Genomic DNA, 13,810 nt, shown 5'->3' on the forward strand with positions numbered 1-13,810 from the left:
CAAAGAGGCTCCTTCAAGTTTCTGCCACCGCAGACCCAGGACACACGCAGCTCTCCTCTGCCTTCAGGTCCAGTGGGTGGTGCTGGCCTGTGGGGCAGGGAGGTCTGGTCTGAGGCCACGGGGGAGGGTGGATCCTGAGGCCTAGAGGGGTGGGAGGAGGCTTTGCCAGTAGGGTTACCAGATAAAACATAAGATGCCTAGTTAAATTTGAATGTCAGATAAATGAATACTCTTATAGTATAAGTATGTCCCAAATGTTACATGGGATATACTTATACTCAAAAGTTATTTGTTGTTTATCTGGAATTCAACTTTAACCGGGCGTCCTGGTTTGGGGGCGGGGTGGGCAGCTGTTACTGTTCACTCAGTCTGACAGCAGCAGCCTAGCGGGTCTCAGCTGGGAGCAAACAGTGAAGCACCTGTTGATGGGCATTAATAACTCAGGGTTCGAGACTCAGACCACCTCTGACTGCAGGGAAGGCCACCGAGGTCCTGGCCTGCTGACGGGACCTGCTTGGTTCTCTGTGGCCTTGGATGCCCTGAGGAGTCCCCAGGCACAACAGATATTCTGTACGTGTGTGGCCTCTCAGAAGATGACATCTCACAGGTCTGTGAAGAGTAAAGATCAAATTTATTTAATACAACACCCCTCAGGGTCCCTGCAGCTGTGTCAACGAGGAGGACAAGGGAGGTGGTCTCGCTCGGGTGTGCTCACTAGTGCGACCCCACCACAGAATGGCCGCAGCCCCTCATCCACCCACTCAGGGCACCATCAGAAACATTTGAAGACCTCGGGAGACCATTCCTTTAGCAAGGAATAAATAACAAAAAATTAGTAAGAAAAATAGGCATTTCATTTTTCTAGTAAAAAAAAATATTTGCTGGAGGCAACCATCTTCCTGTCCTTCGGCCTTCAGCATGGTAGGGGAAAAGAAAGAAAGGGAATAGAAAACCAGCTTAAGAACATCTGTGCTTTGCCCAACTTCACTTTCTATTTGGTGCATTGCACAGAATGAACCTCATCTTCAAGTTGGCATCTCAAAGGGGTTGCTCCCAAGCAGCTCTGTTTTCCCATCTGTGGCAGGTGAGGTGGTAGAGGGGACAGGGTGCGGCTGTCTGGTCCATGCTGTGTACTTCCAAGGAACAAGGACTGCCCAGAACCACACACCCTTGAAGGACCAAAGGCAAAGAGAAAAACTAGCCCCCAAGTCAGGCCATTCGCTAGGAGAGATTGACTACAAAACAGAAACTGGTTTCTGTGTATGAGGGGACTTGGAAAAGTTCTTGATCTCTGTACAAGACAAAATATTCAAGTTTCAAAATATCTCAGTGGCCAGTTTACTCTGAACCTCCTGCTGCTTCTCTCCACTCCCGAGGATGCTCCGGCTTGGTGGGAGGCGGGCCGTGTGGGAAATGAACCAGCCCCTCTGTTAGCCCTTTATACCCAACATAAATGTAGTTAAGATGGATTTGAGAACTGGTGACTTGGCCTGAGGAATCGCCACGTGGTGCGGTGGGAGCAGGGCAGGTTCATAAATAAGTGCACAAAACGCTTGGAATACAGGAATCATCCGCTCTTCTCAGAATGTGGGTGTCCTCCCAGGGAGGAGCGTGCGCTCTCGGAGTCCTAAGTTCCATCAGGGGAGCCTTCCATTCTCTGCAGTGACAAGAGACAAGACACACTATGGTCACACCCTTCAGGATTGAAGACTGGCCTGGTGGAAAGATATGAAACACTGCACAAAGCACGTCTCAAAGGAACTGCAAAGCAGTGCTGTCATCCGAGGACACGCCCCGCCCTGTCGTTTTTCCCTTCTCTCCACACCTGCTCTGTAGGGCCTGCAGCCTCTACTCCCCCCACAGACACGTTGCACATCAGGCTAGCAACCAATGTCATCAAGCACCCACTGTGAACCCAGCACTAGGTCCCATGGGTGCTACATGGGGAAGACTAGAAAAGAGGAAGACTAGGAAAGTTAAGGGACACCTGGTGTCTTGCTCCAGCTCTGCCTCTAACATGAGGTGAACCTTCTCTAGGTTTGTTTTTATATTTCAAAAATGAAAGACTGAACTCAAATGATCAAACCTGAATGTTCTTAAATTATATGATTTGCCTTAAAAAGGAATGAAACTCTGATTCATGTCAACATGGATAAACCCTGAAAACATTATGCTAACTGAAATAAGCTAGACACAAAAGGAACAAGTGATTCCACTTAAATGGGGTACCCAGAAGAGCCAAGTTCATAGCGACAGGAAGTAGAATGGTAGCTGCCATTCTGGGTGGAAGGGGAAATAGGAAGTCAGGGCTTCATGGGTGCAGAGTTTGCGTCTGGGATAATGAAAAGTTCTGTGGATGGATTTGGCAATTGTTGCACAACAATGAGAATGCATTAATGCCCCTGAATTGTACACTGAAAAGTTGTTAAGATGGTAAACTTCATGTTGTGTCTATTTTGCCACGATAAAAGTGAAAAAAAATTTTTTTCTTAAATTCCAGATGCCACCCTGCAGTGTTCTCTAACTGCTCCACAGGGTATTTGTGTCCCCTACACACCCATCAGTGACTGGACCCCGTCTGACCCAGGCACTGTTATTTCTGCAGAGGATGCAAGAACCTGCCCCCGAGAATTTTATATCCTATCAATTACTGACAAACAATGTTAGCATGAAGTTAGAAGGTGGAAGAGGTCCTAACAAACTGCAGAAGGAGTGAGAGGTGGTGAGAGGACCCTAGCTGGGCAGCGAGGTGGGGTGGATTTTGATGAATGGATGGAGCAAGGGGGCAAGAGTGGAGCATGCTGGGAGACACTGGGCCCTGGGCAGCAGTGAGTCCGGAAGAGCAGGCAGCACCTGCCTGAGTGCCTGACTCTGGGCCCTCTGCGAGCACAGGGCCCCCTGCTGCAGGTGGATCTCAGGGGGAGGCGGGAGCAAAAGTTGTGGGGATTGGCCAAGGTCTTGGGAACGCCATGGCCGGGCTGTCTGTCTCCCTGAGGGTTGGCTGAGATGGAGTCCCTGTTTTATTCTGGTCCTGCCAGGGCTGCGGAGCCTCTCGGAACAGGATGCAGGTCTGTGGGGCCCCAGCCGGAAGGCCAAGGCTCTGCCTCCTCCTTTGCCAGGAGAGACCCAGGCAAGCAGGCCAAGAGAGTTGTGTTGGCCCCCGGGGGCTGGAGGCCCGCCAGCCCTGGCAGCTACCCTCGCTCTACTTCCTCCGCTCAGCTGGGGGTGGTGGGGTGTGTGTGTGTGTGTGTGTGTGTGTGACCCTGGTGTCCAGCCTTCTGCAGGCCCCAGACCAAGTCCTTCCCCAGACACCTCCGCTCCCCTCTCCAGGGGAAGTGAGTGCTCGGGGAGCTGCTGCAGTACCAGCTCCAGAGATGGGAAAGGCTGGGCCACAGTCATCCAGGCCTTGGGGATTTGGAAGTTAAGGTTAATGTGCTCACATCCAAGGCTGTGCTTGCCTGTGTGTAAATCAGAGGCCAGCTGTCAGACACCAAGTACAGCCAAGAAATTGCCCCACTTCTGGCCAGAACATGGTGTGGACACTCTCAAAGGTCATTTTGCTTCTAACGCTCCTGGGATCTCTACTTCCTGCTTCTAGAATGTCTCCCCCGCCCCCCACCTCCGTCCCAGCACTTCCAGTGAACCAGATCTGTGCTAGGTGCTAGCTTAATCCTTGCAACAACTAAGTGAGAGGGTTCTATTTCCTCCAATTTACAAATGAGGAAACTAAGGCCCCGAGAGGTTAGGAAATCTGCCTGAAGTGACATGTCTAATAAATAGGTATCAGGGAAAAGTCAAGTTTTAATGTGGGTCTCTGCTTCCTGTCAAAGCTTGGCTTGGGTTGAATCCTGTGCTTTGGGTAAGCAACTGCTACCTTCCCCTCAGGTGACAGGGGCATTTCAGGGCCAAGTGAAGTAAATTCTCCATCCGTGCCTTATGCTGCCAGAGTGTTTGATGAAAAGAACTTTAAAATAGATAATCAATTAGCTTTTATATGATAGTTTGCAATCTGCAAAGTACTCTGCACACACGTTTCTCACTTAACCCTGAAGATGGTCTTTAAATAGGTAGACAGTACTGTTTTTGTTGCTGCCATCACCATCTCTATTTTACAGATGGGGAAGCTTAGGCTTGGCTGGAGAGCTGGAACTCATGCCCCAGTCTCTTGATCCCAACTCCAGGGCTGTTCCCATTGCAGTCCGGCTGCCCGCTGGCTCCCGGGAGGGAAGGAGATGAGTTGTAACTAGAAATTGCCTTTTGTCAGTAAGAAGGCAAGTCCCTTCCAAGATCCTGAGACCCACGCGGGTCCAGATTCATCCCTTTAAGTACAGGGTGTTCTCTTTTCACGTTATCTGTCTGCCTGGGCCACAACACGATTTATAAACAAGGCAAAAATGGCAGAGGAAAAATGAAGTCAGAATGCGCCATTGAAGCAAGTTGAACAATACTAAATTAGTATTTGGCTAAGTGGCTATCTCATTGTTAAGGTATTTCCTCCAATATGTTTTCAGAAGCAACGGCCATTAAACAACTGGGAATGATCGCCAGGTTTGATTTCAGGAAGGAAATCCCCTCCCATTTCCCTGCTGAGCAATTCAATTAATTTTCTCCTGACCCTCACCAGCTGATTATTAGGGAAACTATACCTGCTTCTTTTATAAACAAGACGCATTCCCTTAAAGATTCAAAATGCCTTTCCCAACGGCTGGGAATCCCTGTGCTCCCGCCAAAAGGCCTTATTATTTTGGGGCACAGGACCAGCCATGGGTGAACTCTCAGGAGCATTCTGGAAGCAGACTCCTGGGCCCATGGGCCGGCTTCTGGGGAAAGGGGAAGTTCTGTCTGTCCTAGAGCTCAGAGCCTTTGTCCAGAGAGATCATCTGGATTGAAGAAAAAGTAAATAAGTCAGTCCTGCAGGTCCAGCAGACCTGCCTTGGGTGGACACAGCCACGATTATTGCAGCGGGAGAACATCTCTTTATCCGAGACCCACAAGGCCCATGGGGCAAAGTTCTCACTTTCCACTCTCGCAACGCCATGATGGCTGGGACAGTGACATCACTTCTTGGAGGAAGTCTTGTGTTGTGGACTGGCTGGGGAGTCTGGATACCTAGGGTTCTAGTCCTGGCTCTGCTATTAACAAGCTGGGTGACCCTGGTCAAGCTGTCCTGCCAATTCAGGACTCGGTTTTCTCATCTATAAATTGGGCCCCTTTTCCTTCCAATGCAACAGTCTCTGATTTCTGGGTGGCTTAGGCTAGAAAAAGACATTCATTTCATTCCTCTTTTCCTTAAATTGATAGCCTTCCTCCATAAAAAGAATGTCAGCGGCTTCCTGTCTGTCAAAGGCATAATGAGTTCTCTGTTTTACAAGAATTCAGACTCAGGCAAAACAAAGGAAGCTGGGGGCCCATTGGAAGGGCTACCGGCAATCTTGCTGAAAGTTCTTCCCAGACCTTAAAGAAGCAGTTTGCCAGACAAATCCCTCATTTCTTAAGATGTTAGCTGCCCAGTTAGTTAACTCTTGTGCTGCTGGGTAGCTCATAAAAAGGTTGGGAGTAGGAAGATAGGGGAAAATGGGTCTTCACAAAACTTGAACTTGGGCCTCTGCACTTCTTTTAAACATTCCCATCTGCCAAGTGGCAGCTTCCTAAATCCTCTATTTCCTACAGAATGAAACCTCATAATGAGGTGTTCGAGTTTTTCCCAAGCAAGCCCTAACTTGCCTTTCCCCTATCACTTGTCACCGGCACCCCCGTCTGCCCCCATTCTGAGCTGCTAGAGACTCTGCTCCGACCCTCACGCCTCTGCACCTGATGATCCTTCTACCTGGACGCTGCTGGAACCCGCTCACTCCTCATGGCCCATCCAAATGACCCCTCCTTGGTGAAGAGGCCACTAACCAGGCAGAACAAAGCACCTCTGTTCTCTGTTTCCATGGCTTCTGGAGTAGCTGTTATCCCTTTGCTTTCTCAGCCAAGAAAACTCATCTGATTCCCTCACTGGATCAAAGATCTTGTGTGTCCCCTGCAGCAGAGGGCCTGGTGTGTGAGGGTGACTGTTGGACACTTCTCTTCTCCAAGTACACCCCCCGAATCTGCCTCACCTCCAAGGACCTAGACTCAGAGGAAATGTGGACTTTGCTCATCCGGAGCTGAGAGCCCTAGATTCCCAACCCTGCGGGGGACTTCCAGGCTCTCCCTTCACAAGTGGGCTGAATCATAATGATGGAAACAGTAGGAGAGAATTTCAAAATCACAGCTGGCCTAGAAAACCTGGCTAGCCTGATGACCAGGCTAGTCAGAGGAGCCCAGGCTCCTGGTCTAAAACAGACGAGGCTAGTCTAGCGGTGTCATTGCTGGGGCTGCAGAACCTGGGTGAGTCTGGAAATATTTCACTGTTCGATGGACTGTTTTAAAAAAAAAATAGTGCATATGAAATGTGTACTTACAGAATATCTGTTTTCCACGAAATCTGCAAAACAAAGGATAACATGGAGGTGAGCAACACAGAGCATGAGTTAGGCTCCCCCCACCCCCTACGCCCAACATCTCAGGAGCTGCGCAAATAAAGAGGGAGGGAGGGAGCGCGGTGCAGGAGACGCCAGACCCTCAAGCTCGCTGGGTCCCCAGGTTTATGGCTCTTTTGCCCACAGATAGCTTCCCCTGGGCCCTGTAGCGCCATGTGACAAGCATATAAAGTCCCGGGCAGCTAGTTTAACATTTTAAACAGTTGTTTAAGAATTAATAGCACCTGTTAGTTTAGGGAAAAAACTGAAAACTACAGAAAAGTAGAAAGCAGGTAAAAATTATCTCTGGTTCCACTGTTGACTTAAATGTCAACATTTAAGTTGAGGTGCTTTCCAAGTTTTGGCTATTTTAAATAATGCTGCCAATGTCCTCTTTGGGAATAAAGCAATTTCCATATTTCATACTAGTTTGTCTATTCCCAGGAGTGAGATCAAATGGAGCAGAAAGTACAAACAAGGCCAACGCCCTTGGCATATACGGTTCAAGTGCTGTCTGAAGGGCAGGGCCCGGGGAGCCTCATCTCAGTCATCCGGAGACCACACAGTCTTCCTGCCAGGGTACATGCCGGGACTGGCTGGACATTCTGAAAATGTCCAGAAGAGAACAGGAGACATTGCGTCGAAGGGTGCGTGACCCCCGCCTGCATTAGTTAGGAATGATTTTCACGGCAAGAGGCAAGAGAGGGCTATGATTTGCCTCTTGGACAGGACCAGGCCCCACTAACAGCAGAGTTTCTGAATGGGGAGTGGCCTACATGTTGGGGCTGATTCCCCAAATAGCCCACTATGGACATGGCTCCGAAGACACAGAAGCCTGGGGAAGGCCCAAGAGGAGATGAGGGTTTGGGGGTTGGTTGCTATTCTTAAAGGTGGTGGAGAGTCATACCCTGTCCCCACTCCCAAATCCTCAGTCTTACCTGAGAGGCCATTCAAGGGGCCTTGGTACCGCCTAAGCTCAAGCCCAGTCCCTTTGAATCCTGGGCTGTCTCAGGACCCAACTGTCACAACAGGAGTCACAATCTTCTGTTTCTTTCTCTAATTTAAAAATATCCTGTTTCCACCAGTCTACTTCCTCCTCAAACCCTGTCTTATCACAGCTCCATTGTGCGTCTCCTCTAGAGGGAACAGGGCCAGGAGTTCCTAAGGGGCCCCCTTCTGTCCTGGCTGGGTCAGAGGTAGGCGTCAAAGGCCAAATGGATGAATCAGCCCGACCAAGAAGTTGAGCCATTGTGTAAACTTCCACACATTGAGTAAGGCTGTGGGCAGCACCCCACCCCCAGCCCAAACCTGACCTGGGAGGACCCAAAGGATCCCATGCTTCCCGTTCCTCCAAAGCCCCAAGGGCTCTGGAATCAGACACAGGAGGGCAAGAGCCTCAGGCTGTGTTTCCTAAAGCAACAGGGACACAGAATACTAAAATTCAAGTATGCTGATAATGCTGATGGAGCTCCAAGTTATGCACACTTGTTTTGTTTCTTTTTGGTACCAGAATCTGGTGGGTAGTATCCATATTTTTTTAAAATAAATTTATTTATTTATTTATTGGCTGTATTGGTTCTTCCTTGCTGCGTATGGGCTTTTCTCTAGTTGCAGCGAGCAGGGGCTACTCTTTGTTGCGGTGCGTGGGCTTCTCACCGCAGTGGCTTCTCTTGTTGCAGAACACGGACTCTAGGTGCACAGGCTTCAGTAGTTGCGGCACATGGGCTCAGTAGTTGTGGTGCACGGGCTTAGTTTCTCCGTGGCATGTGGGATCTTCCCGGACCAGGGCTCGAACCCATGTCCCCTGCATTGGCAGGCGGATTCTTAACCACTGCGCCACCAACGAAGCCCCCATATATTTTTTTAATGGAGCAAGTTTTACTGCCTTGCACTCTGAGGTAGGAGATGCCACCCTGGGGGCAGGCTGGCAGTGCCCACTAGGCTAGTTTGCTCTGGGCCTCGCAGGATGGGTGGGGACAGGTCCTCAAGTGCTCTTCTCTCCCTCCCAGAGGGGACATGGCATAGGGCCCCTCTGTTCTTTGGTCCGTCTCCATGACCAGCCACTCTTGGTATACTGGATTTCTGCTCCCTTAAGAAGTATCCCAGAAGTCTGAATTCCAGGCAAAGAGAAAGCAGAAGAAGGAGGCTGAGTGAGGGAGGTGGGTCCTGCCTGATCCAAAAGACATAGGTTAGTGTCTGGAGCAGGACTTGGCATCCCTCCCCAGAACCACTAGTTGTTGGGTGGGATGTGCCCAGGATACCTCCAAGGTGGGCACAGAGCATCTAGGGAGGAAAACCAGCTCTCGTCTTGGAGGAATGACAGGAAACGAATTCCTCCAAACCAGAGTTTCTTAACACTGGCACTACTGACATTCTGGGCTGGATAATTCTTTGTTATGGGGCTTGTCCTGTGCATTCTAAGATGTTTAGCAGCATCCTTGGCCTCCACCCATTAGATGCAGTAGCACCCCTCCTCCCGCCCCAAATTATGACAACCAAAAATGTCTCCAGACATTGCCAAATGTCTCTTGCATTGAGAACCTCTGCCCTAAACTGTGGAAATCTTATCCTAGACCTTAGTTCTTTCATAGGGAAGAACTTGACTGCATTGCTAATTAATTATAATGAACCGCTTTATTCTCCTGCCTTAAAAACCGGGGTAAATATATGTTAGTAAGTTATGCTTTGGATGAACTGCAAACCATTTTATAAAGTACTTTCAGGGACGAGCTGGGGCACTGTAAAGCCATCAATTGCTGAATCAGAGTGAAGATACACACTTCCCTGGCTAGCCGGGAATTCCAGTTCACACCAGGCTCCAGCAGGCTGAGGGAAGCTGAGGAGCGTTGCCACGGATAACCATGAGCTGACTCACGGAGAGGCTCTCTACCCAGCTACGGTTTAGCTCTTTTAGCTCCTGTCACTAGGAGAGCACTAGAGAACAAGGGGGAGGAAAAGAATCAAACCTTTCCTTGAATTAGTTGGCACCAGGCAGAGGAGGAAGAGGTGGGGTGGGGGGCGCCTTTGACTCCAGGTCAGCTCACAGCCCAGAGCACCAAGCTATGAACAAACCCTGCGAAGACGCCTCCTCCATCTCAACCAAGAGGGCTCAGCTGAGTAACAGACTATCCTGCGTGAAGTCCAAAACCACGTGGGTGGGAGTAAATGGGCTCTAGTTAAGGGTTGGGAGAGAAAGGTACCACACTGGGACCTGGATCACTTTCCTGCAATGCTCACTTCTGAGGATCATCCACATGTCTGCTTACTGAGGAGCACAAAAACAGACGAATTTTCCCATTTCTGGTAAGCCATATCATTAACCATAACTAGAGCTGCTACTGCTGACAAATCCTAACCTCAGGCAAACAAGGGAAAAGGAAACAAGAACTTTAAAAAACCCCAAGTGCTAAGCTTGCAGATCTAAATTATGAGGAAATTATCAGCATTTTCTCCATTCCCCTGAGAAAGCTGAAGCTTAGTGAGGGGCAAAATCTCTTTCTCCACCCGTTCTGGCAGTGTCCCCAGGGCTTGCTCTGTCTTCTCCTGAGGCTGACTTCAATTTGGTCTCTTTCTGATAAAGTCTTCCAAGTTCTGAGAATCCCTCTCCTTCCCTCCCTAACAGGCAGGGAACATGTAGCAAAGAATCATCTAATGGCTGGAAAGTGAAAAAGCTCAAAGATCGAGAGGTTTCCTCGCCTCAGAGTGACTTAATTGCTGGGACAGGAAGATGTTAGCTCAGCAGTATGTCAACAAAATAGAATAGCAGCACAGGGAACTCTGCTCAGTATTATGTAACAACGTAAATGGGAAAAGAATTTGAAAACTAATAGATACATGTATATGTAAAAAAAAAAAAAGGCAAAGTAACTCCAATGGGAAAATAAGCTTTAATATCAAAATTTTCTAGTATGCTACTGTATTAGTACTTATATTTTCCTAAAAATGAATATTTCAGGTGTTGGAATAGTTAAGAGTAGGCAACATAATGCCATTTGTGCTTGAGTCACTGTAACAACATATTAATAATGAATTTAAATTTTCCAACAGGAGCTTCCCTGGTGGCACAGTGGTTGAGAGTCCACCTGCCGATGCAGGGGACACGGGTTCGTGCCCCGGTCCGGGAAGATCCCACATGCTGCAGAGCGGCTGGGCCCGTGAGCCATGGCTGCTGAGCCTGTGCGTCCGGAGCCTGTGCTCCGCAACGGGAAAGGCCGCAACAGTGAGAGGGAAAAAAAAAAAGAATCCGCCTGCCAATGCAGGAGACACGGGTTCGATCCCTGGTCCGGGAAGATCCCACATGCTGCAGAGCAACTAAGCCCGTGAGCCACAACTACTGAGCCTGCGTGCCACAACTGCTGAGCCCACGTGCCACAAATACTGAAGCCCACACGCCTAGAGCCCATGCTCCGCAACCAGAGAAGCCACCGCAGTGAGAAGCCTGCATACCGTAATGAAGACTAGCCCCCACTCGCCGCAACTAGAGAAAGCCCGGGAGCAGCAATGAAGACCCAACACAGCAAAAGAAAAATAAAATAAATTTATAAAAAATAAAAAAAAAGAATCTGCCCGCCAATGCAGGGGACACAGGTTCGAGCCCTGGTCCAGGAAGATCCCACAGAGAAACTAAGCCCGTGCACCACAACTACTGAGCCTGTGCTCTAGAGCCCGCAAGACACAACTACTGAAGCCCGCGCACCTAGAGCCCGTGCTCCACAACGAGAGAAGCCACCGCAATGAAAAGCCCGCGTGCCGCAACGAGGAGTGGCCCCCCTTTGCCCCAACTAGAGAAAGCCCCCGTGCAGTCAAAAATAAATAAAATAAATCTATAGAAAAAAATTTTTTCCAATAAATTTTCAACTATGAAAAAATACAGAAGAGCAGATGTGTGTGACCGTGGTCAAGACCCAGTGGGAGGTAACGAGTTGGAAGAGATGCCTCCCTCCCTCCTCATTTTATAGAACCCACCTGTCCACAACAGCCCTTATCCACTCAAGGGCCACGTACATTCCTGAGGAACACTGACACGTCCACCCCGCAGCAGCTGCACTGAGGCCAAGGGAATTTTAGTGGGGACTTGTGAGGAAACTGACATCTGATGGGATAGCAGTGGGGGTGGGGCCAAGTCTTATAACCTGATGAGGGCGGAGCCAAGACCAACCCCCAGGTCTCCTATTAAGGGTGTTTTCCATGAGGTTTGCAGTACAGAGAACCGCCCAGGCTGGCCTCTGGCTGACACAAATGCAGCAGAAACACGGTAAAATGGCCCCTGAGATCCAGGACTTAACTCAGATTTGAAGGGCAAACGTGGAGTCAAAGGTGGGCAGAGGATTAGGGTTGGCGCCAAGGGACCCGGGGAGTGACTCTTAGAAGGGACTGAGTCCCCACCCACCACAGACATGTTCCAGAGCCTGGGTCTGGAGTGACCAAGGTATAGACAAATGACCATCCCTTCCAAACGCCAGGACGCTGAGACTCTGAATGTTATGACTGGAAAGCAACTTAAGATCATTCATTCAACCACCTGATCTGACAGATTAAAACAGCTGAACGTAGTCAAGTTCACAGGGACACAAAGTAGAACGGTCGTTGTTGCCAGGGGCTGGGTCTGGGGAATTATCATTTAATGGGTAAGGAGTATCAGTTTGGAAAGACGAAAAAGTTCTGGAGATGGATGGTGGTGACGATCATACAACAATGTGATTGTACTTAGTGTTACTGAAATGTACACGTAAAAATGGTTAAAATGGCAAGTGTTATGTGTTGGGTTGGCCAAGAAGTTCGTTTGGGTTTTTCCATGTTACGAAAACCCGAATGAACTTTTCGGCCAACCCAATATATTTTACCACAGGTTTAAAAAAAAAATGCTGAGCTCAGAGCCTAAAGCCAAGATTGCAAAGACCTGGTGCCTCCCATGGCCTACCAGATCCCCTGACACCCTCTCCGGCCCCGCCTGGGGTTGCTCCTTGGAGGCAGGCCTGCCTGTTGCCCTTTTGCTTATCTAGAGGAGCAGTTTTCCTTTGCATCACTCAGGGGAAAAAGGGGGTCTAAGAGCCAGAACTACGCCCTGTGAGCCACTTCCCAAAATAGCCAGCCCTGAAGTGCTGCTCGTTGGAAGGTGATGGGGAACTGAGAAACTGGGGAAGTTTCTCAGTTGGGGAAGAACAAAAACCTAAGAAGGAAAAGTCAGATAAGACTCAGCCCTGCGCTCAGCCTACTCCCAGACCAGCCCAGAGACCCTCACGGGGCCTTTTTTTATTGTGGGTCACACCCTCCCCTCAACACACACACACACACACACACACACACACACACACACACACACACAGTGTTTCTGGGTTATCTCTGCCGGCCAATCTAGAGCAATCCCTCCAGGATTGCTGGGGAGTAAGAAAGACTCTACCGCTTCAAACGAGAAGCACAGCAGAACTCAGAGTGGTACAGTCAGAAGGGAACTCAGAGCATCTAGAAAATGGCTCTAAAAGTGTGTCCCCAGAACAGTAGCAGCAGCATGTGGGAATCTGTTAGAAATGCAAATTCTCAGCTCACTTAGACCTACTGAATCAGAGGTGGTGCCAGTCTACCTGTATTGTAACCAACCTGGAGAACCCCTGATCCAGATTCGAGCCCATGCCCCTCATTCCACAGAGAAGGTGACAGAGGTCCCGAGAGGCTCCATGACTCACCCAGGCTCACCCAGACCATACCAGGCTGTTACTCTTAATTTCTAAAGTAGACAGAGTTGCATCCTCTAATTAGGCTGATGAAAGTGGAAACCAGTTGGTTTGGCAACACAGAGGAAACATAAGGCTTGTGAAGTGCGCCACTCTGCAGCCAGGCTCTCCACACTCAGTCCCTGCTCTGCCACCACTGGCCTTGGGACCAGGACAAGCTATTTCACCTCTGCCCATTTCCCCATCTGTAGAGCAGGAATAATAATAGAGCCTCCCTCAACCCTATGATGGTTTTGAGTGGCTGACAGAGGAAAAAAAAGAAAAGGGAAGAGGAATCAACCAAGGCCTGCAGCCTCCTCCCTTTGGGCAGCAGCTGAGTGGGAAATGCTCAAAAACAGGAACTCCCTTGGCTTCCAGGACACTGGCTTTTGCAGCAGCGATGTGGTTTTGGCTATAAGACCCAGGGCTCCCTCTACCTACCTGGCAGGAGCTGGTTGCCAGATGAAAGACCAGATTATAGAGAGACCCAAGCCCCAACTGACACCTAATGGCCCAGATAGCACAGTGGGAATGCCCTGGCCTGGGAGTCCGGAGCTGGCTCTAGTCTTGCCCTGGGCCAGGCACTAGGGCTCA

At 49.5% G+C, this 13,810-nt stretch overlaps 1 protein-coding gene across 2 annotated transcripts in view; it reads right to left on the reverse strand.

Moving 5' to 3' along the window:
* Nucleotides 1–612: 612 nt before the first annotated feature.
* Nucleotides 613–13,810, reverse strand: part of PECAM1 (platelet and endothelial cell adhesion molecule 1) — a 68,964-nt gene continuing 55,766 nt past the window's right edge. For both annotated transcript variants that reach the window (XM_029212073.1, XM_029212074.1), the window contains 2 exons: nt 6,450–6,472; nt 613–1,657 (listed from right to left, as the gene is read on the reverse strand). In XM_029212073.1, coding sequence (XP_029067906.1) covers nt 1,628–1,657; nt 6,450–6,472 — 53 coding nt within the window. In that variant the 3' untranslated portion in view covers nt 613–1,627. The remainder of the gene's footprint in view (nt 1,658–6,449; nt 6,473–13,810) is intronic.

Source organism: Monodon monoceros, unplaced genomic scaffold, assembly GCF_005190385.1.
Source record: "Monodon monoceros isolate NGI ecotype Baffin Bay Population unplaced genomic scaffold, NGI_Narwhal_1 Super_Scaffold_9, whole genome shotgun sequence".
In the NCBI taxonomy this organism is placed as follows: domain Eukaryota; kingdom Metazoa; phylum Chordata; class Mammalia; order Artiodactyla; family Monodontidae; genus Monodon; species Monodon monoceros.